At 40.0% G+C, this 23818-nt stretch overlaps 1 protein-coding gene and 1 long non-coding RNA gene across 4 annotated transcripts; both read left to right on the top strand.

Annotated features, from left to right (window-relative positions):
* Nucleotides 1–991: 991 nt before the first annotated feature.
* Nucleotides 992–9178, top strand: LOC120545026. 2 transcript variants are annotated; one of them, XR_005636622.1, is made up of 4 exons: nt 992–1008; nt 1116–1166; nt 1367–1436; nt 8948–9178. It is a non-coding gene; the product is annotated as an uncharacterized LOC120545026 (long non-coding RNA). The 2 variants fall into 2 exon arrangements; XR_005636621.1 differs by lacking the exon at nt 8948–9178 and having other exon boundaries at nt 1367–2241.
* Nucleotides 9179–10289: 1111 nt separating this feature from the next.
* cdc37l1 (cell division cycle 37-like 1) lies at nt 10290–22323 on the top strand. 2 transcript variants are annotated; one of them, XM_039780088.1, is made up of 8 exons: nt 10290–10670; nt 11929–12231; nt 12494–12587; nt 14868–14983; nt 15544–15666; nt 15894–16067; nt 18016–18077; nt 18804–18922. In XM_039780088.1, the coding sequence occupies exons 1-7, from the start codon at nt 10566–10568 to the stop codon at nt 18055–18057; spliced, it is 957 nt and encodes a 318-aa protein (XP_039636022.1). In that variant the 5' UTR covers nt 10290–10565; the 3' UTR covers nt 18058–18077; nt 18804–18922. The 2 variants fall into 2 exon arrangements, with proteins under 2 accessions (XP_039636022.1, XP_039636021.1); XM_039780087.1 differs by lacking the exon at nt 18016–18077 and having other exon boundaries at nt 10297–10670; nt 18804–22323.
* Nucleotides 22324–23818: the final 1495 nt, after the last annotated feature.

Below are 23818 nucleotides of genomic sequence, written 5' to 3'. Positions count from 1 at the left end.
GCTCTTATCATTCTTATTAGTACATAGAGTTGGATGACGTCACTTCTTTCCCATGTTAGCTCAACCCAGGCTCCACCTGACTGGAGGTCTCATCACCCAGAGCAACTGAAAATACCTGCGTGGGTGTATATATCTTTTTATTTTTAAAAGGTATTCTGTCTTTTTACCTTGCATTTAGTCATGAACACAAATTTGTGTCTAAGGCCAGCGTTACAGTGCTTTAACTGCTTGGTCGACAACAGTGAAGTTATTATACAGACTTGAAATTAATTTATTTTTAGCCACATAAATCTGTAATTTGCTATATTAATTTTATATGCTGGAATACAACCAAATTTAAACCTGCATTAATTGATTTTTTTTGGCCATTTCACAGCAAAGACAAGTAGACAACACTTTCATATTATCACCTTATTAAGTTGATATGGTGAACCTTTTGGCAAGAGTTGTATTTGTGTCCATCTGATGAATGTAAATCCAAAATTCTTTCTCCTTTTAGTTTTGGTCTCCACCAACTCCTCTGGGAAATATCTGTATCTTTAGGCAGACTCTGCTGGTGAGCTGCATGCCCTCAAGCAGGATGTCAGGAGCTGTGGTGTCCTTTCGTCAAGACTTGACTGGATCCGGGAGTGCCAGTGCCCTGGCACCGGGGGGCAACCGGGTGACTCTTTTTCTGTGCTGATCTGACGGCCACAAGGAAGGAGCTGATGGGATTACATTTCAATAGAATTGTACCTTGTACGATTGTATGTTCTTGTCACATAAACTCTTAACCAACACAACGTAGTGAAATCCGAGCTGATAGCTATATCTGATTCAATTAAAGTAACATGATATCAGCATTGTCATTTATAACTGTAAAAAGTTCAAACAATTTCAAACGTCAAATGACTGTTTATGTAAACTTTGTTAAAGAGCAGCCGCTGCTACGATAATGTCATATTGAATTTTCCTCAACTCTGGAGTCAGTTGCTCTAATGATGTGATCTTTAGGTGACCTGACTGAGAGTGAGTAGAGAAATCATAAAACTTTCTTAATGTTGTAAAAAAAAACATATTTAATGTTCCACTTCTTAATTCAAAAGTTACATAGGCTTGCTTTCTTTAATTCACAGGGAGTGGTAAACAGTGAGATTGAGTTTTCCTCCATCCATCTATCAGGACAGGTATGTATGTCTAGCAAGTGCTATTGATGGGACAGAAGTTTATTTTGATCCTGTATAGTTGTGGCCTTGGCAACACCTGGTGTCCATAATCATACCCCACTGTCTCATTTCCTAACTTATCAGCATATTTTCTGTGGATTCATCCTTTTTGACAGTCTTGCACTATGTTGATTACTTTTTTGCTCACTGTCATTTTGCAGAATGGAGCCCACCAAACATTTAAACCACAGCCCAGTGTGCAGTGAAGTCAGCACAGAGTCAGCAATGCTGGTGGGTGACAGTGAGCTTGAAATCCTGCTGATACAACACTTTCACTCCAAAAACAAAAACATGTCTGTCGCTAAACACGACCAGTGAACACCCCCTCCCCAAAGTCTGCCTGTGAATAAGAAGGGGAGTAAAATAAATCAAGTGAGCGAGAGAGAGAGAGAGAGAGAGACAGGTGGTCGGGCCAGTCTTTTCCTTGCCCTCCGCTCCTTTTTGAACTTTTTTTTTTCCATTCTTCCAGTTCATTCTGTGCTTCTTTCCATAGCGCTAGTGACAAGGCGCTCCATTCACTGCCTCATTCTTCCACCCCTCCCTCCTTCCTCCATCTCCCTCACACACCCCATCCCTCCTTCCCGGCTCCTTTGTCTAGCTTGCAGGGGTCTGCTTTAGCTGCTATTCACCAGCCAGACGGACCACCATTGACTGGAACCCCCCATCCTCCCCCCTAACATCCCTCCCTCCGACAAACACCCTCACATACACATATGCACACAGCAACCTGGCCATGCCCCACCCTACGCCCTGTATCAGGCAGCTGCTATGCTAATAGGGAGGAAGGGATGGAGGGAGGGAGGGATGAAGAGGAAAGACAGAGCAGCCAGCCTATAGTAAAGAGACAGAGGGAGGGAGAGCAGGGAGAGTGACCCCGCTCCTCCATCTCCATAGCCATGCCAGAGCAGCAGCTCGCCTCCTGTTACACAAAGGGAGTCCCCCGGCCCTCCACCCCCTTCTCACCCCTCTTCCCCCTCCTTCCACCCCTCTGTTCCCCTCTTTCTCATTCAAATCCATTTTATACCCCAGTGGTAAAGGGAGCTGTAAGTGCAGTATGTAAAGTAACCTTACTCCTGCCCTACGGGCGTAACCATTCAGGGCTCAATACACAGAGCACAGCCTGCGTGTGTGCGTGCGTGCGTGCGTGCGTGCGTGCGTGCATGATCGCCATTCCCCTGCTTTGTTTAGAACTGCAGCCCATACCTCCACATACACACACAACTGACACCTGTCCTTGAGTCTAGTTGCACCTCCCTTCATACTCAAATAGTGTTGGACACATTAGAGACATGCATTCTTCTTACACACACACACACACACACACACACACCAATCACTGTCTGGTATTGAGTAATTTATACTTAAGTAAAGTTATCAATTTATTTGGTACCCCAAGCAAAAATTATAATTCAAGAGCCCTGCAATAAATGCTAGCCTAATGAAAGTTCTAAAGAATGTTCAATGAAACTGTTTTAGAGAGTTGTTGATTCAACTTTATAGTCATTTTGGAGGATGTAGTTTCAATTGTTATACTGATAGGGGTTTCTAATATTTTGTCCAAACCATTTATATCATGGTGCTTGGCAAGTGAATGAACTAATGCATATATTGGCATTTATGGCTGAAACTCATTTGCATTGCTTGTCCTTAGATAGACTTTGCAATAAAAAATACAATACAATAACATTACAATAAAAAATGCATCATTGAACTTGATAAAACCTTCAAAACATAATCTGAAGAGTGATCAGGCATGGATGTTGCATAAACAGTTTTTATATTACAGTTAGGAATGAGGCTCAGATGTATTGTAAATACATTTTATTCACATTCCTTATGTTTCTCATATGTGTTTACATTTCTTCTGCATGTAAGCCAATTTGAAAGTGACTCAATTTGATCAAAAGTCATGTTTAATAAGCTACTTCATACAATTTTAGTATGTTAGACTGATTGTAATTCAATGCCGATGGCTGTGTGTTGGCATGTTTGTTAGCAGCTTTTTCCTGGTATCATGTGTACACATCTCTTTTGGTGTGTTTTGGGGAGGGGGGATGTGTTGGCAGGAAGGCATCTCTCTCTCTGTCCCTCCTGTTCTGTTATTTACCCCTCTGTAGTGTGACCCTGTGCCCCATCAGAGAGGCACGTCCCATTTGACATCTGCCTGTTTGCAGGGGGAGGGAGGGAGGGGATACAAGGGGTGGGGGACCCATATGGAGCTTCCACCTCCACACCCCCCACCCCCACCCGGCTCAGCCTTCAGCCATCCCTCACACACACACACACACACACACACACACACACACACACACACACACACACACACACACACACACACACACACACACACACACACACACACACACACACACCACGTCTCCTACTGCCTGCGCCCTTTGTTCCTCTGTGTGTGTGTGTGTGTGTGTGTGTGTGTGTGTGGTGTGTGTGTGTGTGTGTGTGTGTGTGTGTGTGTGTGTGTGTGTGTGAGAGATGTCATGCCATTCCAACACACAGACCTGCTGCAAGCTGGGTGGGAGAAGTAGGATTGAGGGCTGTTTGTATTGATAGACAGACACATAGATAGATAGATAGATAGATAGATAGATAGATAGATAGATAGATAGATAGATAGATAGATAGATAGATAGATAGATAGATAGATAGATAGATAGATAGATAGAGAGAAGTTCAACTACTCCGTATCTATGCACATATGTCATATGGATAGATGGATAAACCCACCCACCCATCCATCTACACCTAAATCCTGCTGTCCTTATGTGTTGCATGATAGGGTGTACCAATTACCCTGTATGGATTATCCTCCTACACAATGATTCAGTGTGCTAGATGTACAATGACCAGGCTGGCCGCAGGGTTGGATCTAGGCTAACGAGCTTGGTGGAGTTTAAATTGCCCAGTGTAGCACTGACAAAATACTGTCTGTGATACCGCACTCTGTGACAGCACGTTCTCTGTCAGGGCCTGCTGCTTTTGTCTGACAGTCTGTTTACGATAATACCTCTTGTTAAAGGGCTTATGGTGAATGAGGTTGTTAATACATATTGTGACACAGCTGTTGCAGCTATTTTTTCTATTGCAGTGAAGAAAATGAGGCTCAGATGGCTTTGGAAATTAAACTCTACATGCATTGGCTGAATTGTTTCTTTCTAGCTGGGTGATTGAGCGTGCATCCCATCCTATATTTACAGGGCAGGTGCAGTGGAACAGCAAATTAAGGGAAAGGGAAAAGTAGAGAGTCCAAACTTTATTGACATAGGATAAAATCTTTAAATATTATGAAAACATAAAAAAGACATTTTAATCATTTAAAAAAAAAAAATCCAGCATTCATCAGTGTATATATTGTGCTTGTCGGCGATGATGATGTATAGTTTATATTTGCTCTTAACCTACACCATAACAGTTGTCATTCTATCCATACTTGTATCCATGTGTGGACATACAGCAATGCAATTTGCTAAAATATCCATTAAAAACCTTCAGGTCCAGTTGTTGTGAAATATTGAAATGTATCATCTTAGTGATTAAACTGATACTTGACACATTTTTACACTGTCAAGAGTCAGCCTGGCTGTGTAATGTTTGTGATTAGTGCATACTGCATACAATCATTCATATATGTATGTATATGTGTGTGTGCGCATGTGTGTATACATGTGTGTCGGGGAGTAATTATGGAGAATAAAGGCCTGGTTGTACACAGTGGAACTGTGGGGTTTGAAGTGAGATGGAGGATGCTTTTCTGTTTGGCTGAGCAGACTCAATAGTCCCATTCAGCCAGCCCCCTTACTGCCCATTGTGTTCCCACCACCAGCCCTCCACACACACACACACACACACACACACACATACACACACACACACACACACACACACACACACACACACACACACACACACACACACACACACACACACACACGGCTGCATGGACTCAGTGGAATTGGAGTGGAGGCCTGGAGGAGAAAGAGGGATGGAGTGAGCTCCTGCTGAATCTAAGAGCGGTTGGGGTGGGGCGGGGAGAGGGGGGGGGGGGGAATAGAGGGGAAGAAAACAGTGCTGGGTGGTATAGTAAAGGGATGGAAATAAAATTGTGATGCAGCGGTATCTCTGAAAATTAATGTTCAAGTCTTAGTTGGTATAATTATGCTGCAGAAAGTTCATGTTCAGGAGTGGTGTCATTGCAAATATTCAAAATGTTTAGGTGCTGCTGTGATAAATGGCATTGTGGTGGGAAGTATTTAGATCCTTTACTCAGGTAAAAGTAGCAACACCACAATATAAACAAATTCCATCATAAGTAACAGTTCTGTGTTCAAAATATTGCTTCAATCGTTCGTAATAAAGATTCCATTCATTTATTCATTCAAAAGCACATGAGCATCAAAAGTATATGTATTGACTATATTAGTTGTATTTATCATATATATCGCTGGATTATCATACTGATGCATTAACATGTATAAACAGCATTTTAATATTTACAACATGACGAAATCTGAGAAGTAACTAGTAGTAACTATGTATAGCTGTTAAATAAATGGAGAATAAAAACAATCACAATATTTTCCTCTGAAATGTAGCAGAGTAGAAGTATAAAGTAACCTAAAATGGAAATACTCTAAAATCTAAATGTGCTGTTTGGCACGTGTTAATGTCCAGCTTTCCACAGTTTTTCAGGTCAAGACAACACATGTCGTCACAATCTAACGTCCTAAGTTAGACCCCTCGTCCAGCAGTTAACCAGCTCCACACGGCAGAAAGAAATCTCACACAATAGTCTGTATACGAACACACAGTGGTCACACAATAGTCTGACTTGGGGTATAAGGAACTCTGGGGTTAATGATCGTCGGCCATTGGTTTGGAGCCCATTAGGCCATTGATCTGGCTGTGTCTTTTATGCCACCTGGGGAAAGGAATGTGCTGGGTTCCCTATTGTGTCTGTCTGCGAGTGTTACAGAGTGGTCATATACCCTCTCTGTGTGTGTGTTTGTGTCAAAGAGAGGTTAATCAAAGCAGAATGGACCAGAGTGTCACACACTGTGCAGAGACAGTGGAGGATTGAATATTGTTAAGTTCAGTTGGGCAAGGGTCATTTGCTCTGGATTGATTTGAAAGCAGAAATCAGACTTGTAAACATTTATGAACTCACACTGACTGTATACGAACACAGGCATATTCTGATAGTTTTACTCAACATGACACACACTCAAACACCACTGCACAATGCCCGAAACACCAGGGAGGTAAATAAATGATAATGTCGAGCTCAGCACCTTTGGGGACTACGTGAGGCGCATACATACACGCCACGCACACAAAGGGAAGAAAGGAGCTTCATTCATAGCTGCTTCTATTAGTTGGCTGAATTTATCGCCTCTTCTTTAAAAACAATAAACTTCTCCATGGGTGGAAAACAACTAATTACAAGCACTCTTGTTTGTTTAATTGAGCAGCTTTTTCATGCACTTCTACTTTAAGTATTTAAAAATGTGAATAGGTATACTTTGAAAATGTATATTCTTTAAAAAAAAAAAGGCTGCATTCTTTCTTTTCTTTTTTTTTCCACACCTGCACTTCTTTGCCATTTTTTCTGGATCTGTTCTTTTTGGACCAAACATCTGTTGGATCTCAGACATACTGAAAACACTCAGATGACACAGCTGGGGTTTAGGGGAGGGGGTTAGCGGGGTCTTTAAATGCCCGGAGCTGCCAGTTGGTCTGCAATTGTAATCAGAGTTGAACTTGAAGAAGAGAGAGAGGGCCTAGGCCTGTGTGTGTGTGTGTGTGTGTGTGTGTGTGTGTGTGTGTGTGTGTGTGTGTGTGTGTGTGTGTGTGTGTGTGTGTGTGTGTGTGTGTGTGTGTGTGTGTGTGTGTGGAGGGGTCCTCTGTCAGCAGGACAATAGACAGTTGCAGCAGCAGCAGCAGCTGACCAGAGAATCCCTTCTTCTTTTGTCATCCTGTATAATGACGTCTCCACCACACACACTCTGTCTCTACCTCTCCCTCCCTCCCTCTTTGCCCCATCACTACTCATCCCTCCTCCCTTTCGCCTGATTTGGCAGCAAGGGACTTCTGCATGTTCTCTTTCTTTCGCTCTCCCATCCCTCTTTCATCCTACTCCCCTCTCTCTTCTTTTGACCATACCTCCCCTGTAGACTTCCACGTCTTCTTCTGTCCATCCTGCTCTTCGTAGACACATGTTCTTTCTATATATTTTTTGCTGTGTGCATGTGTCTTTGTATTTCTGTGTTTGTGCAAGTGTGTAGGTTTGTGTATATGTGTTTTCCAGACTTTGCTCCTAAAGAATGTAACCTCCGAGACACTCTCCTCAATCAGTACATATCTCCACTACAGGCCATCTGTGTGCAACGTGTGTATTGAAGTCTTTTTCACTTTGTTAAGCATGGGGGCAGGGCCTTCCCTTTACTTAAAGGTTTGGCAGTGTTTTTACATGTCGAATTTAAGATCTGTTTTTGGGGTTGGTGGAGGATTTTTCATTTCAGTTATTTGCACTGCTGGAAGAGTTATTCAGATCCTTTACTAAAGTAAAAACACAAATACAACAATGTCCAAATATAAGCCCTGCATTCAATATTCAAGTACATTCAACAAAATGTACTTAAAGTATCAAAAGTCAAAGTACTAATTCTGCATACAAATTGATTATAGATTATTATAAATTATGTTATTCCACTGATAATACTGATGCATTATGTATAAGCAGCATTTTAATTGAGTTTTAATTTAGTTGAGCTGAAGCTAATGTGAACTACTTTGTACACTGTTGATGGCCCTCTAAAAGATCACAAGGCTGTGAGATGATTAATTGGGGGAGAAAAGAAGAAAAAAAAATTATGCTACACAAATATGTGTTCATGTTTATATGGTCTTTGCTTTTAATGTGAAATGATGGATAACTTTACTACACAACGATTATTTAAATTAAACATCTAAAAAGTTTAGGTGGGGGAATCACTTTTGGTGGAACAACTAATGAACATCTGAAATGTGAAAAAGCTGTGCCTCCAAACTGTAAGTAGCCTACCTAGTAAATATACATGGTCAAAATATTCATCCAGAAAGAAAAATAACCACAAACTCATTTTTTCATATCTCCAATTGCTAAGACAAGTTGTATCATGATTTGGGCAGTGTGGACCCTGAGGAGGTGTTACAGTAAAAGGACTGGTGAAGGCCTGGCGGGGTGAAGCATGCTTACAATCTGGAGGTCTACAGCTTTATATGGACAGTAAGGGGAGTATTGTGTAGAGTGGGGGAGGATGGAGGTCTGGTTTTATCGTTCTAATGGTCTTGAATGTTAACTCTCCTTACCTACTTTCTTAAACCTTTAACTAGTTAAAAACTAACGGAAGTTGACATTCTGTATCTTATTAAAAATACTGTAAGTGCAGACTTGCACTGCACCATACACTGTGGGACGGACTGAATAGTGTGTGATTAAATCCAGTTTCGGATTCTGATTAATTGATATGGTCAGCCAGTACAAGCTGGCTAAATATGAAGAACCGCGCTGAAGCATGGTGGGTTCTTTCCCGTCAAACATGTGGTTAGCTCAGACTGTCTATGCAAAGTTCTCTGCACTTGAAGTTATCACTTCCTCTCTCTCTTCATGGGAACTTGCTCACAATTTTCTCTCTCTCTCTCTCTCTCTCTCTCTCTCTTGCTGACTGTGACTGTGTGTGTGTATGAAGGTGTCTGTATGTGTTTATCAGTTTTGAAAGTGTTTTTCTGGATCTGTTCTTTTTGGACCAAACATCTGTTGGATCTCAGACATACTGAAAACACTCAGATGACACCGCTGAGGTTTAGGGGAGGGGGTTAGCGGGATCTTTAAATGCCCGGAGCTGCCAGTTGGTCGGCCATGTAATCAGAGTTGAACTTGAAGAAGAGAGAGAGGGCCTAGGCCTGTGTGTGTGTGTGTGTGTGTGTGTGTGTGTGTGTGTGTGTGTGTGTGTGTGTGTGTGTGTGTGTGTGTGTGTGTGTGTGTGTGTGTGTGTGTGTGTGTGTGTGTGTTTGTGTGGTAGCTCTCCTCCAGGTGATATGGCCTGGTACGGAAGGTCACCGCTGTGATGTCACTTCCCCTTCCTCTCCGGATATTCCCAGCATTCTACTGCCAGCAGCCGGGAACTCTGGGAACTAAGAGCAGGAAGCCTGGCTCCGAAAGAGAGAGAGAGAGAGAGAGAGAGAGAGAAGGTTATCTGGTTATTTTTGCTGCATTGAATGACTCATTTTCTTTTCTATAAAAAATATATAAATAAAATAAAAACATAAGCAGCAAGGAGAAAGTTAAAATAGAAGATGGAAGTAGAAGAGCTAATGACAGGAATGAGGACGGTGCTGTTGTGTAGCCTACTGTCTTTTACTGTATTAAATGTATTGATTGAGATTCTGTGAAATACATGTGGATCATCTGTAAATGGAACAATACCGCCCCCTTCTGGCTATTTCCACTCACTGAAAAGCGTGTAGATGACAAACCCCATGGATGTATTAAGAGAACAAAAGGACAAAACCCCACACAGTCCAAGTGTTTTTCTGCGATTGGTTTTATTTCTTCTTCTTCTTCTTCTTCTTCTTCTTCTTCTTCTTCTTCTTTTTATTCATAATAATAATACAGTAATAATAATAAAAATAGCAAAATCTTCTAGTTCTCTAAATATGACCGTACAGCATTGATATTACAACAAATAAACAACATGCACACGTTTTTGTGCATGAACAAATGATAACCAAAAAGTAATTCACAGACGAATACAGTATTACCTACATGGTGAGGTAGACCTCCTATGATACTCCATTAGCACAAATCCAAATAGACCTTTTGGGGATTTTGGAAAAAGTAGTGCTGCGTAAAAAGTAAGCTACTGTCAACACCAATCACTTATATAGAGCATCCGTCTAGCTTTTTAATTTTTTTATTTATTTTTATAGTCTCATAAAATTAGTCAAATTAATAAATTATCAACGAGTAAGAAGTTTCACCTCAAAGTCGCAGCCGTGCTGCAACAGAAGGTGGCGGTAATGCACCTAATACGCTGGTTGTTAACAGCCCTAAAAGAAGACGACGAAGAAGAAGACGGCCAGTGACTGTTGTTGTAGCTAACCTTATTTACAGGAGCTGAACTCCCCGACTTGCTGCGTCATATTCCCCAGTCGGCTTTGCTGACTTTTCAGACCGACATTTAGATCATACATATCTCTGGCAAACAGCTGACCACAGAGAGAAATACTGTTTGTGGTTCTTCCAACACAGCTAGCTTTAGCTAGCGGACCCCACAGCAAAGAGAGCCAGCTAGTTGCGTAGCAGCGATGGAGTGGCTGGGTAACGGGGCTTCAATGTACCACGATGAAGAGTCGAGCATTTACCCAGCTTCAGCAGCCAATGGCTTTAGTGGTGTTTATCCTCACCAGCAGGTAATTAGATCATGCTAGCGGCCGGGTTGTTGGCGGAAGATACATCGCAGAGGTAACTTAATGGTATTAAAAGAATGCTAACTAGCTAAAGCTGGTTGGGGGTAAGTGAAGTGAGTTCATGCCGACTTCGATTGCTTGGCAAGTTAACGTTAGCAACGTACAGGCTCGTATCTGTTTTTCCAATAGTAGCTAATGTATTCCGTTGCCCAGTTTTCTACATGTTCTGTCATTACCTTATCAGCTAGCTATCATATTTAGCCAATAACCCGCATCGTGCACAACACCAATGTGTCCACTCTGCATGCTGAAGTGAATGAATGCTGACCTCATGCAAACCCAGAGTTGCGCAATCAAGCTAGCTACCTAACCCTATATTCCACTTTAACGCGTGGTTATACAGAAAACCGATCACTTGCTGTATCATCATCCTGTCAGGACATGGCTAAAATCAGCACCAGAGGGAGATCATTCATTTGTGGGATGGTGAGATTAGAAGCCACAACAAGCAGAGCAGCAGCTTACTTTCACTATTCTCCCAGGTCCTCGGTATTCTCAGACACCGACAGCTGTATGTGGTGTCTGTTGTTGACTAAAAAAGGCGTTTGGCTGTTTGTTAGCCCTGATAAATGGAAACGAGGCTTTATTTTTAGCCCTCCTGACCCAGCATGGCTGTGGTTATTAAAGCTCAAACGCTAATGGCTCTGGTGTGATTCAGAGTGAGTGGGTAGTTTGTAGGTGTCAGCTGTTCACTGTCGTCATTCTCTGACTATATAGGCCTACGTATACAAAACTTTAGGAGGAAAAAAATGTATGATAATTAAAGCTTCAGATCAAAACCCCCAGAGATAAGATTGTCAGGAGGATGTTGTCAATTTGACCCCCCTTTGTGTGTAAAAGTTTTGATTTGCTTTTTTGTGCATATTTTCCTCTATTTATAAAGCTTATACCCTTTGTCTTCATTGCAAAAGAGAGCATCCGCAGGTTCTCAGGCAAGTCAGTGCTAACTTTCCATCAGTTTAGATTTAAACACTGAAATGCATTTACCATCTGGGCATTGTGGAAATCTAAGGTTAGCTAATTTACCTCTGGTTTGGTTGGTAAAGAAACAGAAAGTAGAAGTAGTTTTGAGGTGTACCAAACACTGTTGTAGGTAGACAAGAAATGTTAGTTGCCTGCTCTAAAGCACAATGTGTATGTTATGAGTCTCTGACAGTTTCTCTCGTAGTCCTAATCTCTTTTTCTTTCATTTACCTTACAGCAGTCACCGTCATCGCACCTCTGTGATTGTGCCATGGCGTCACTGTGCCAGAGCCAGCAGCGCTGTTTAAAGGCCTCTATCGTCTCCAGCTGGAGACTGGCTGAGGCCCAGGATCAGCTATGCTCTCTAGGCGTCCACAGCTCCGAGTCCCTGGAACAGGAACGTGCTCGGACTCTGGCCTGCCCCACAGAACTCACACACACTGAGGAGGAGTGGCGCCGCAAGGAGAGCATGCTGGGATGTCAGGAACCCAGCCGCAGCCCTGTGCTCAGAGCTGTTGGGAGTTGGGACGTTTTTGATAAGGTAAGCAAACAGTTTGGCTTTTTTCAGGGCTGTAGTACTTGCGTGGACTCAAGACATTTTTCTGTTGTCTTGGACTTATTTTGGACTTGTCTTGGAGTTCTTGGTATTTGGACTCGGTCTCTGCCACTGGACTCGCTAAATATTGTAATGATTATATTGTGTTGATTGATTTTCTTACTCTTATTTGACTGTGTGTACTTACGGTCTACTAACCATTTAATAATGTTATCAAAAGTTAGTCAATATCTTCTCTCTATTCCAGAGTATCATCAATGTCCATAACCAACCTGTAGAAATGGATCAGGACAAGTGCAAGACGTTTCTCCAAAAGTACGACCAAGAGCTCAGGTATTTTGGTAAGTGAGATGCCCAAATCTGAAGTTCTGAAGTATGATCTTCCTCAGACTAATGGTAAATAAGGTTTGGGTCTAGTATGTTTGTAGTTAAATAAACTCATGTCATCATGTAGCTAGGGTTAGGGTGGACCCTAACTAACCTAACTTTTTGAAAACGCTCCCCTCTGGCAGGAGGCTGCGGTCCGCCAGGACCAAAACCTCATGGGTCACAAGAACAGTTTCTTCCCACCTGCAGTGGGCCTCTTCAACAAGGCCTGGGACCCCCACTAACAGTCTCTTAACCCCACACCCTCATTCACTACACATTACATTAACGCATATCCTGAACTGTTACCCCTGGCTATTGCACATATACATAATGTGAACTTTTACACATCACCTGATCAATATTTTTGCACACCCTACACTTAACCATATAGCCTTCCTTCTTTCCCTTTCTAAAACAGTTATATTGCATGTTTGTTATAGTGTCTTCATACATTTTTGTGATATATCTATTCTGTATATATGTCCTTGACTGTAGCAGTACTTATTGTTTATACCCTTTTCATATGTTTATTGTATGCACCAAATACACAAAGACAAATTCCTTACAAGTGAAAACTTACTTTTTTGGTAATAAATATAATTCTGATTCTGAGCTATTCCACTTTTTGCTTGAAGATTGTTGCAGTTTTAGGCAGGATTTCTTCTCCAGCTTTACTGGAAGAGATCACATTTTGTTTTCATGTGCATACCTGAATGAAGTTTTATGTAGGAATTTTAACACATTACACCCGACTGTGGTAGAAGAAGGCAAGTCACCTACTGTTTTACAGCAAACTCCGGTTGCAGTTGGTGTTTTATCCAAATTATCCTTACTTTGTATGTAAATGTTTGTGCCTCTAGCCAGCCAGGTAGTTTGTACTGCATGTGAGTTGTGCAGAAGTGTCCATGTTCAACTTTTACCATACCAACTATCTAAACTTTTTTTTAAAACTATAGATTTATTTTTATTGTGAAAAAGGTTCCATAAAAGCATCAAGTGTCTGTACTGGCGGAAAGGAAATCGGTCGGAAGACATACAGGATGCTTTGGAAAATGATCTGGACGAATGTAAAATACAGGCTTTCTTAGTGTGGAAGCAGAAGTGCTGTATAGTTTAAAATGTTGAGTAGAAAGCAACACGGACACCACTTCCTTTGTCTCCTCTGTGTTGCAGGGAATTAATTCTTCCATTTCCAAAAAAGACAGAAAATTCCCACACACACTTGTCACCTCTGCATTGGTTTATTTGGTCAGTCAACGTTTTGGTCACAAGGACCTTTCTCAAGAAACATAGTAGTGACATAGTGCTTAAATACAAATCATGATGATCCACAGCTGTGTTGGAGGTGTGTCCGTGATTGCACACAGAGAGGAAACTTATTAATTCTGTATATTTTAAAAATAGGGCTGGTATTGTTCAAAAATGTTCGACACCAATACCGTGACTTTGATACTGGTTCCTGAACGAAACTTTTTCCGATTCCAATTTCATAAAATCCATTTTAACAAAAAGGAATTACAACATTACTCATTATTGCACAAATCTGTTTATTTATTTTTCAGCTCCTAATAAGTGAGCCCTGTCTATGTGTACTGTAGAGTTTTTCATGCGTGTCTCTACGACGTGTTATGTTAGACAGCCAATTACAAACCTTATTAGATTTTGGTAGAAGCATGCTCCATGCTTATTGGCTCACTGATGCTGCAGAGATTTACTCCTTAGGTATTGAAATTGGGAATTCAATGACAAGGCGATTTTCGATACTAAAGAGGCAATTCGGTCAGTGCTTAAAAAGTATTGAATTCGGTACCCAGCCCTATTTAATAAACATGCAAAATACATCAGTGGGCTCAGCAATCTCTCTACATTTTAAACCACTGCACATGAACACATGCACCATCTTTTGCTCTTGCTTATCTGCATATTTCAATAAACATGCAAAGTTCTTTCTTTTTGGAAAAAGTTTAAAATGTTACCATGAAACAGCAGGCACCAATTACTCACTTCTCATAAGGTGTTCCAATTATAGATTAAAATGTTAAAATGTAACTACTATGTACAAAACTCTTATACTTGTTTGCTGTAAATATTTCTGACATCTATTTTATTAACATAGTAACATTCTCACAAAACAGTAGCAAGCAACTGAGTTTTCTTTGACAGTAGTTTAACATGCAAAATCACCCATATGGTCCTTTTTTTTTTATGTCTTCCAAAAACAATAGCCTATATGCTTTTTATCCATTTGTCAGGTATGTTGCGGAGATGGGACGACAGTCAGCGGTTCCTCGCAGACACGCCTCAGCTCATCTGTGAGGAAACGGCCAACTACTTAATTCTGTGGTGCATGAGACTACAGCAAGAAGGGGTAATGTACTGAAAGGATCAGGCCGGAGTTATTTCATCTTTTTATTTTCAACAATAAAACCTTTAGTCTGTATAGTCACAGTCTAATATACTTAATGCCTCTGTGGCAGCGAACTAAGTTTCTGTCATGAAACACATACGAGCTATCTAATTCCAGTGGGTGGCATAGTGCTTTATGATGATGAACACGGCCAGTGTAGTTCCTCTTAGCTCGTCAAACTAGAAAGGCAGTGTAAACATGGAACCACGTGCCTGAACATGTTCACTCTGTCATTGAAAATACAGTTGTTGGGTAGTTTTAGCATAAATTCCCTCAGTGCCAACCACAGTATTACACTTTCTAATTAAGAACACTCCTACGTAGCTGTAAACCCACCATATGAAACAGCACATGCTGCATCGATAGAATACAATTCAATCATTTTAAAGCATAAGTGATGAAACATGATTTTAAAATAGTGTATCGAGAAAAAAGTGTTTATGGTTCGTGGACAGTTGCAGAGGTTAAACAGATGGCTTATTGAGACACACAAAACCAGTGATAGGTTTTGTGTCCTGCAGAAAGAAGCACTGATGGAGCAGGTGGCGCACCAAGCTGTAGTGATGCAGTTCATCCTGGAGATGGCGTCGAACTCTCAGCAGGATCCTCGAGGCTGCTTTAGACAGTTCTTCCATAAAGCCAAAGTAAGACACAAGCATCTGATTAATACTGTGTGTGAATGCACTTCCCTTCCTTTGTACCTACAGTATCTGTGGCTTTAATTCTGTTGTATTCAGGAGCATATATATGGCAAGGCTCTATGCCTAATTAAAATTTTAAAAAACAAATTCCCCCTCAGAAAATCTTTTCCTTTGTAAGCTATGTTTTGTAACATATTTTTCTTAATATTGTTGCCTTGGTTGCTGTGTAGGAGGGACAAGATGTCTACTTAGAAGTCTTCTATACAGAGCTTGAGGCCTTTAAAGACAGAGTGAAAGAAAATGCATTCAAGTCTAGAGGTGATACAACCAACAACGTCGATCAACAGAAAACTAGCACGAACTGCATACTCGACCCCAAAGAAGCCCTGGACTCTTTACCTCCAGTAAGTGCTCCTTATCTCTTTTTCATAGGTTGGTGCCATTACCTCACACAGCTGTAGGGTGGCACCCTGTGTAACCCTGTGTAAAGATTACAACCGGTTGAGATAAAAAATGAATTGCGATGCAATTTTTAAACAGCCTAGTGCGTGACGCTAACTAACACACAGCAGGTAACGTTAGCCTACCATTACCTAGTAATGTTAGCTGGCTTAAACACGGTTACAATACTGACAGCTAAACGGTGTAAAGTGTGAATGTATTTCACTTGAAAGGATTCCAACACTGGGACGTACAACAATCTGCAGCTAAAGACACAGAGGAGACTAGCTGCACTTTGAGACAGCATGAGCACTACGCTGTATACAACAGAAGGGACTTGGTGTTGCGTTTGAGTACGGCTCTGTAAGCCTGTGTTGCGTTGATAGTTGTTGTGAAATACCCTTCTGCCATCTAGTGTTTCTTCTTTTTGTCGTTTAACAGCAAATGACTGGTGAAAAAAGTTTTTATAAGTTATTGTAATTTTAAATAACTCATTTAAATTTAACCATTTGGCCTTAGCAATAAATAAGCTTTTCTTTCATCTTAAATTTTGTATTCATGTTTTGTTATTTAAGATAAAATACTATTTCAGTTGCAGTCTTAATAGGACAGATCTGCTGTTTTGCACAGTTTATACAAATAAAAGGTCATTTCAGGTTCATTTCATTCTGTTAAAAAAAAAAAAAAATTGTGAGAGTATCGTGAACTTGAAATCGTGAATCGAATCGTGAGTTGAGTGTATCGTTACATCCCTAACTGTGTACTCATGTTCTATTTCTTAGTGATATCATTGTGTAAAAAAAACCAAATAGCTATTTAGTAAATGGTGACAGGTAAGGACCTGTGGCAATTAGGAGAACCTGGAGTAAAAAACAAGTTAATACTTCTGGCCACAGGCGCTGCCAAAAGTTGGATTTCTTCATGCTGCTGATGTTATCAGTGAGACAGCCTTTTTGTTGTCTTCCTTAATTTGAAACTCCAACTTCTGCCATACAGTAGAAACTTGATAGTACATCCTCACTTTTAGTTTTACCTGACTCTGTCAAATGTGCTCGCTGGTACTGTGATGCCTCAAGCTAAAACTTGGTAATCTAGCAGTAGTGCAAAAGGGAATAGACAATAAATCTAATTTGTCAGGCATCATGATCTCCACCATAGTGGATATTGTCTCTTTTTTTTTTCCGTACTAAAAAAAACCTTGTCTCAAAAAAAGATTACATCACTAACAAAGCAAATCAAGTCAAAATCATTAATCATTTGAGTTAAATAAGCTTTCTAGGGCCTGCTCTACGTGTAGGTATTAAGTCTGTTGTACACAAATCAAAAATGGGTTTAAATGGAGCTGGAGAAAGTCTCTGGGGGATTAAAACTATAGTGCGCAACTATTTTATATTAATGACCATCCGTTACATTCAAGCCATTGCCAAGTGAGTTGAGACAAAGCCAATTAAGCCTATTAGCTCCACAAAACACTCTGTATTTCTCTCAGTATGGCTATGTTTACAAAATGGTGTCGTCCGGCGACATTCGCGCGCAGAAGCTCGAGTGATGCGTTTTACATCACAGCTGAGAAAGGACAACCGCAGCGTTCCGCTTTGGAGACAAAGAGGACATACAAATTACAAGGTAATTAGCTCTTCTGAAGAGTCCATCATGCTTTTTTAATCCTCCATGTTTTAGCGACTGTGTGGAGGAGGGGTGGGGGTGCAATGACAGAAGGCTTGCGTCATGTGGATGCCTCGCCAGTGTTGTTTTCATTACTCAGAATTCAGAACTCAGCACTATGGCTTTAACCTGCATAATAAATAAATGAATTAATGTAATAAATTATTTTATTACATGGTTAAATAAATTAATTGACTATTTTTTAATGATGCATGTTTTCATTACTTTTCCAAATCCAAACAATAGATCATAATATCCTCACCTCTGCCATCAGTCTCTTCCACCTAATCATCGTGTCAGCAGCTCAGGTATCACAGAAAATCCTCACTCAGCAATTGAGACATCAGAGACATTATTTTGCAGCATTATTTTTTCTAGATACATTAGTGAAGATTTACCGTCTCTGCCATCTTAAAGGAAAAGAGGAATTACAATTGTGTCCCTCTTTTCTACTAACTTGGTCTTTGTAATTGAAAGCCTCTGGTAAGTGAGAGGGAGTGAGTCCTCCTCCCCTCTGTTGGCCCCACAGCTTGACTAGCTGCCAAACATCTACACAGAAAAAAAAACATCCTCTCCTTCTCCCAGAGAGGAAAGATGGTGATCTAGGTCCTCCTTTGTGCTGTTTTTTTTTTCTCTTAGCATTTCTCTTTGCCTCAGTTTTAACTCCCAGTTAGTGTCTAAGGAGTGATTGGAGGAAAATACGTACACGAGAAGTTGTTCTTTATAAATAAAAGCACACGTTTGAGGCCTCCAGATTTGTTTTAGTTAATGGTTAAAATCTCTGTAGAGGAGAATTTGTGAATTTGCAATCAAAATTCTAGTTTCAGCTCAGATTAGGGCATGAAATGTTAAATAGGCTGCGTGCAGTCACATAACCATTATAATCCTCTAACTAAGCAACAGTAGGTTAATCCCACAGAGTCTCTCTCCAGCTCCATTTAATCCTATTTTTGATTTCAATTTGTGCACGACAATCCTCACTTGTCTTTTTTTGATCGTCATTGGACCCTCTTGTCTTCCTCTCCTTCCATTAGGTGGCAGAGTATCCTATGAAACGTTGTTTGGAGGCTGGACTGTGGACAAGCACAGTGAGGTGGACAAAGAATGACGCCACAGAAACGGACGATATACGCATGATGGAGACTTCCTAGGGATTGTAGGATTGACCCCTGCTTTTCCTCCATCTCCATCGCCTCCCCATTTAGGAACAACCTGAGTTGTAAGCCCTCTTCACACAGCAGGCTAGGCTGAATAACACGGTGCACAAGTGCAGAGCAGGAACAAAAGGAGGCATGATGAGTCTTTTACGCTGCAGGAAAATGTTTTTTAAGGCAAACATTTCTCAGTGGTGTTGATTTTATGCCACTGTGGTTGGCCTCTGGTGAATTGGTTCCTGCAGTGTCTCTTGTCAGCTAAATGCCATAACCCTGGTTTTACAGATGACTATCCTTCAAGCTGGTGTTACTTTTTATTTCTCCTAAAAAAAAAAAGTGAAACATCCTTATATGGAAGCAAAACAAACTGACAAATTGAAAATTAAATCCAGACAACACAAAGAATACTAAACCAATAAAGTTAGGCAGTTAGGTATCAAATCTAATGCCTAAAGTAGGACTCAGGTCAGAAGACATCTGCGGAGTATTCTTATAGCTGCTTAAAATAAATCATGAGAAGCATGGCTGAGAAATCAGTGGCTTTGTATCCTGTGTGGTATTAGGTTCTGGTTAATGGTGAACATTTCATAGAAACAGCCAACTAGACTAGATGGTCTGATATATTGTGCTTGACCTTTTAGTAATGCAAAGTATCTTAAAGTAACATTTAATACTACCTGATCATGTGCTAGTGTACAGTAACTACTGTAAAATAGAGAGAATGTGGTCGATCAGCAGATGTGATCTATTGAATAATTTGCATATGATACAGTTTACCTGAAGGTGAAGCCGTGGTGTTTATGTATGGAAGACTTTTCTCTTGTCACTTGTCATACCTTTTTATATTTGGTAATAACCTACATGACATCTTTTTATTATGTTTTCATTGGTTTACTAAAAGCTAGTCTGCTAGCTGTATGCTAATGAGTAAAGAGCAGTTTGTGTGTGTTTAATGGCGTAATGTGTGAATCTGGAAACTTATATAGTGCTTCAGTTGTGGTTGCTTGATTTGTGTTTTCTCCAGAATTTAACTGGTCGGTCTAGAATTAAATTACAATCGGAAAGCAACAAATGTTTGTTTAAAAGGTCTTGGGTCAGATTCACCCTACAGGCCTTGGCTTTTGCAGCTTTTAGACTCACAGCTGATATGCATTTACACAGTATGGGTTTGCACACAACGCACAGGTCTCAGGCTCATTATCACGAGAGGATAAACAATGCAATATGTGTGGGTGGCTAAGTCAGCTGACTCAGTGTTGTCTAAAATGAGCAGACAACAGGGATGCTTCAAGATGGAAGCTTTTGGTGCAGATGTTTCAACTTATACTTGGCTTTTGTCAAACATTATTGTGTCATTACCTGATTGTTGCCATTCCTTGTTGTGCCGGAAAGGCCATAACGAGCTGCCTCTTTTGTTGCTCGAAGTATAATAAGAGTTGATGTTTGGTTATCTTTGAACACTTTGCTGGACGGCAGGCACGTAAAGGTCAGAGCATGTTACAACTTCAGGAGTGGGAGAGTTGATTGTAATTTATGCATTTCTTGAAAGACGGCCTTTCCTAAAAAAAAAAAAAAAAAAGTATTCTGAGTGTTGTCTGGGGAGGCTTAAAGAGCCAATTACTGTAATTTGCGTAAGTAATCGGACTACCTCTTTTACATCTACCATTTACATCCATCTTTGACATTTAATCAATTAAATGTCCAGTCCATATAAAACAGAAGATGACAGTAATAGTTGTTCTTCATTTGGCTGCATTTGCTCATATTGTTCTCCTCTGTCCTTTTGTGGACAGAAATAATTCAGTCTTTCAGAACACTAGTCAGGCTTAACATAGATGAATAATGAGCTTAAGACAACAGTGCATGCTTTTTGGTATGTGAGACAATATAACAACTCAGTATATATAACATGACAAAGCACTCCGATTTTGACGCAGAAAGGCGTTTTAGAGGGACAAAGTCAGCACAATTGTATGAGGATATTTGAGACAATCTTGGTGTAAATGTGATATTTTTTTATTTTTTTTTCATATCCTGATGTTATCTGGGTGCAAGAGGCATGGTAATGTAAGGTATAAAGAGGACACTCAGTTTTGCCAGTTTGGTTGGTTATAAGTCATCACCTGAATTATGTTCTTCTTATGAATTTTTTTTTATCAGGCATTGACATAATCAAAGCCTCAAATTTCAACAGGCACACAGGTGATGGTAATGAAAGGATTTACTAGGCCTGCATTGGCTTTGTCTATTTATTTTTCTGGTTCAGTGTTGAGACAGAGTACAACTAGCTTACATTTTCTTTACCAGCTTGCCATCTGGAGCATCCAGCATCTAAAACCAGATCACAACTGCAAGTTTCCTTTTATCCAAGTGTTCTGTGCAGACTGAAGTCGGTGCGTTGGTTAAAAGTTCACGATTCTGGGATCTACACCTGAGAAGGAGCTCAAAAGCACTGGTGGGGGTCTGAGTGATCCACAAAGACACTATTGCTGTATTTTTCTGTGCAGAAAGGAACTGCATCTGAATGTGTCCTGCACTTTATATGTCTCTGCCGTTTATTATTCTTCCTCATAGCATATTTTGATTTTGTCACCTTTTTGCTGTGTTCCCAGTCATCATCAGTCAGAATCAGAAATTCTGTAAATTTTTATTTTACAAGTAGGCTTTAGATGCGCATGTGTTTTGAATTGTATGACATTTTGTTTTACTTTTTGTATTCCTTTTGCTGACTTTTTGTTGTCGAAGCGTTCAAGGGAGCTTTTGCCAGATTTATCAGGCTTCCAATTAACTGTCCCATTGATAATAATCTTTATCGAACAAGACGGAATCTGCTGAGCAACACAATCAGTTAGATTTTTACTGCAGACTGTGGAATTAAAGTTACCATATGATGCATTAAAGTACAATACATGTGTTTATTACATAAAGCTACCATGTGATGCATCGTTAATTCTGCAGTGCACCTGTAATTTCACTATCAATAATTTCACAGATTTATGTATTCTCAGCACAATGCTGGTGTTGGGCAGTGCACATATAAGAAGAATCATAAATACCATACACACAAAATGATGTATTGTAAGCAGTGAAGCTAAAACAATGTGCTCTGGTGGTCTTAAATGTAGTTCCTTTTTTTGTCCACAGTGACTTATCAACTATGCAAAACAATTGTATGGCTTACTCTGTTGTACTAAACCTGTGGCCAGTGTCCATGGTGTCTCAACATCCTAAATTATTTAAAGACTATCGCTAAATTTGTGACTGTGAGACTTAGTATAGGAATTTCAGTCACTTAGCCGTGAGCTTTAGGAAAAGTATACACTTTCAATTGACAGTAGGCTGCTGTAAGATTTGGTTTCTCTTGCCGCTGTAAAAACTCAAATATAAAACTAATGCTCAATGTTTGTGTCTTGTTGTCAACTGCTACAGTTCATTGTAGTCCTGCCGTAATTATACAAAGGGCTCATCTGGCATGAAGTTGAGTTGCATTGTGGGTAACCCAGGCACCAATAAAAATGGGGACTGCTGGGGACTCCCGAAAAAAACTTTTTTGCATACTTATTATGTACTGAAGCTGCCCTTACAAGATACGTACTCTTGCATGCAGTTTGCATACAAATGGGAAAATACTCCTTCATAACATTGCAATTTGAACTTTGACCCTCATGCTCATTTATGCTGCACAAAGGATTGTGGGTCAGAATAGCCAGAAAAGCATGCTGGCTTGCATACTGCAAATTCTGTGTGTGTTTGACTGGTGCGTGTTCTTGTAAGCTTGCATTGGGTCGTCTTGTAACTTTTAGAATTGTCAACCTAATTTTGACCTTTAATCCTTTTATAAAGTCGAAGCCCCAAGATTTACAGGGGATGTCATGCCTTGTAACTTCAAACCGATAACATTTTAAAGAGTATCGTACATCAGTTTCAAAATTTTAAATTATACTTTCAGATTTCTCTGTTCACCATGTCAAACAAATATATAAATTACAGTGGTTATAGCATTGCACAATATTAATGGGGCTATTGTGTATGAGAACTTATTTGTTTTTCTGATAATACCTAAGCTAAATATATTTCCTTAAGTTTAAATTTAAGGATTTTTTTATCGGGGTACTACTAATTTTCATAAACCAGTTAGTTAGTTAGTTTTATGTATGTATGTATGTATATATGTGTATGTATGTGTATGTATGTATGTATGTATACATATATATATATATATATATACATACATACATACATACATACATATATATATAGCATATATATACAATATATATATATATATACATACACACAGCATACACACACACATACATAACATACATACAATGACATATACAGACACATACACGACATACACGATACATCTACATACGTGCATACATCTGCATATATTAACGACACATGACGACATGTGACATACAGACACACGAGACACGACATATCGCAGACATGACATGAGAGACAGACAGCAGACACAGACAGGACAGAGACAGACAGAGACATGGAGAGACAGAGAGAAAAAGACAGAGGAGGAGGAGGCAGAGGAGAGGAGAGACATGGAGAGATATATATGGTATATGGAGGAGAGAGACAGGAGGAAAAGGGAGGAAAAGAGAGAGGAGGAAAAGAGGGAGAGAAAAAGGAGAGAGAGAGAGAGAGAGACATATATATATATATATATATATATATATATATATATATATGTATGTATATGGTATGGTATGGAGAGAGAGATATATATATAGTATGTATGTGTGTGAGAGTATGTGGCATGTGGTATGGTATATGTGTGTATGTGTATATATATGTATAAAGGTATATATATATATGTATATGTATATATGTGGAAAGGTATATGGTGGAGGAGGAGAGAGAGAGTAATTGAATGA

This window comes from Perca fluviatilis, chromosome 17, assembly GCF_010015445.1.
Source record: "Perca fluviatilis chromosome 17, GENO_Pfluv_1.0, whole genome shotgun sequence".
Classification (NCBI taxonomy): Eukaryota; Metazoa; Chordata; class Actinopteri; order Perciformes; family Percidae; genus Perca; species Perca fluviatilis.
This window is presented reverse-complemented; position numbering and strand designations above follow the sequence as displayed.

Coding starts and splice junctions, on each gene's coding strand:
- cdc37l1 (XM_039780087.1), top strand. CDS start 10,566: ATGGAGTGGCTGGGTAACGGGGCTTCAATGTACCACGATGAAGAGTCG. Junction 10,671..11,928: donor GTGTTTATCCTCACCAGCAG/GTAATTAGATCA, acceptor TTTACCTTACAG/CAGTCACCGTCATCGCACCT. Junction 12,588..14,867: donor CCAAGAGCTCAGGTATTTTG/GTAAGTGAGATG, acceptor TCCATTTGTCAG/GTATGTTGCGGAGATGGGAC.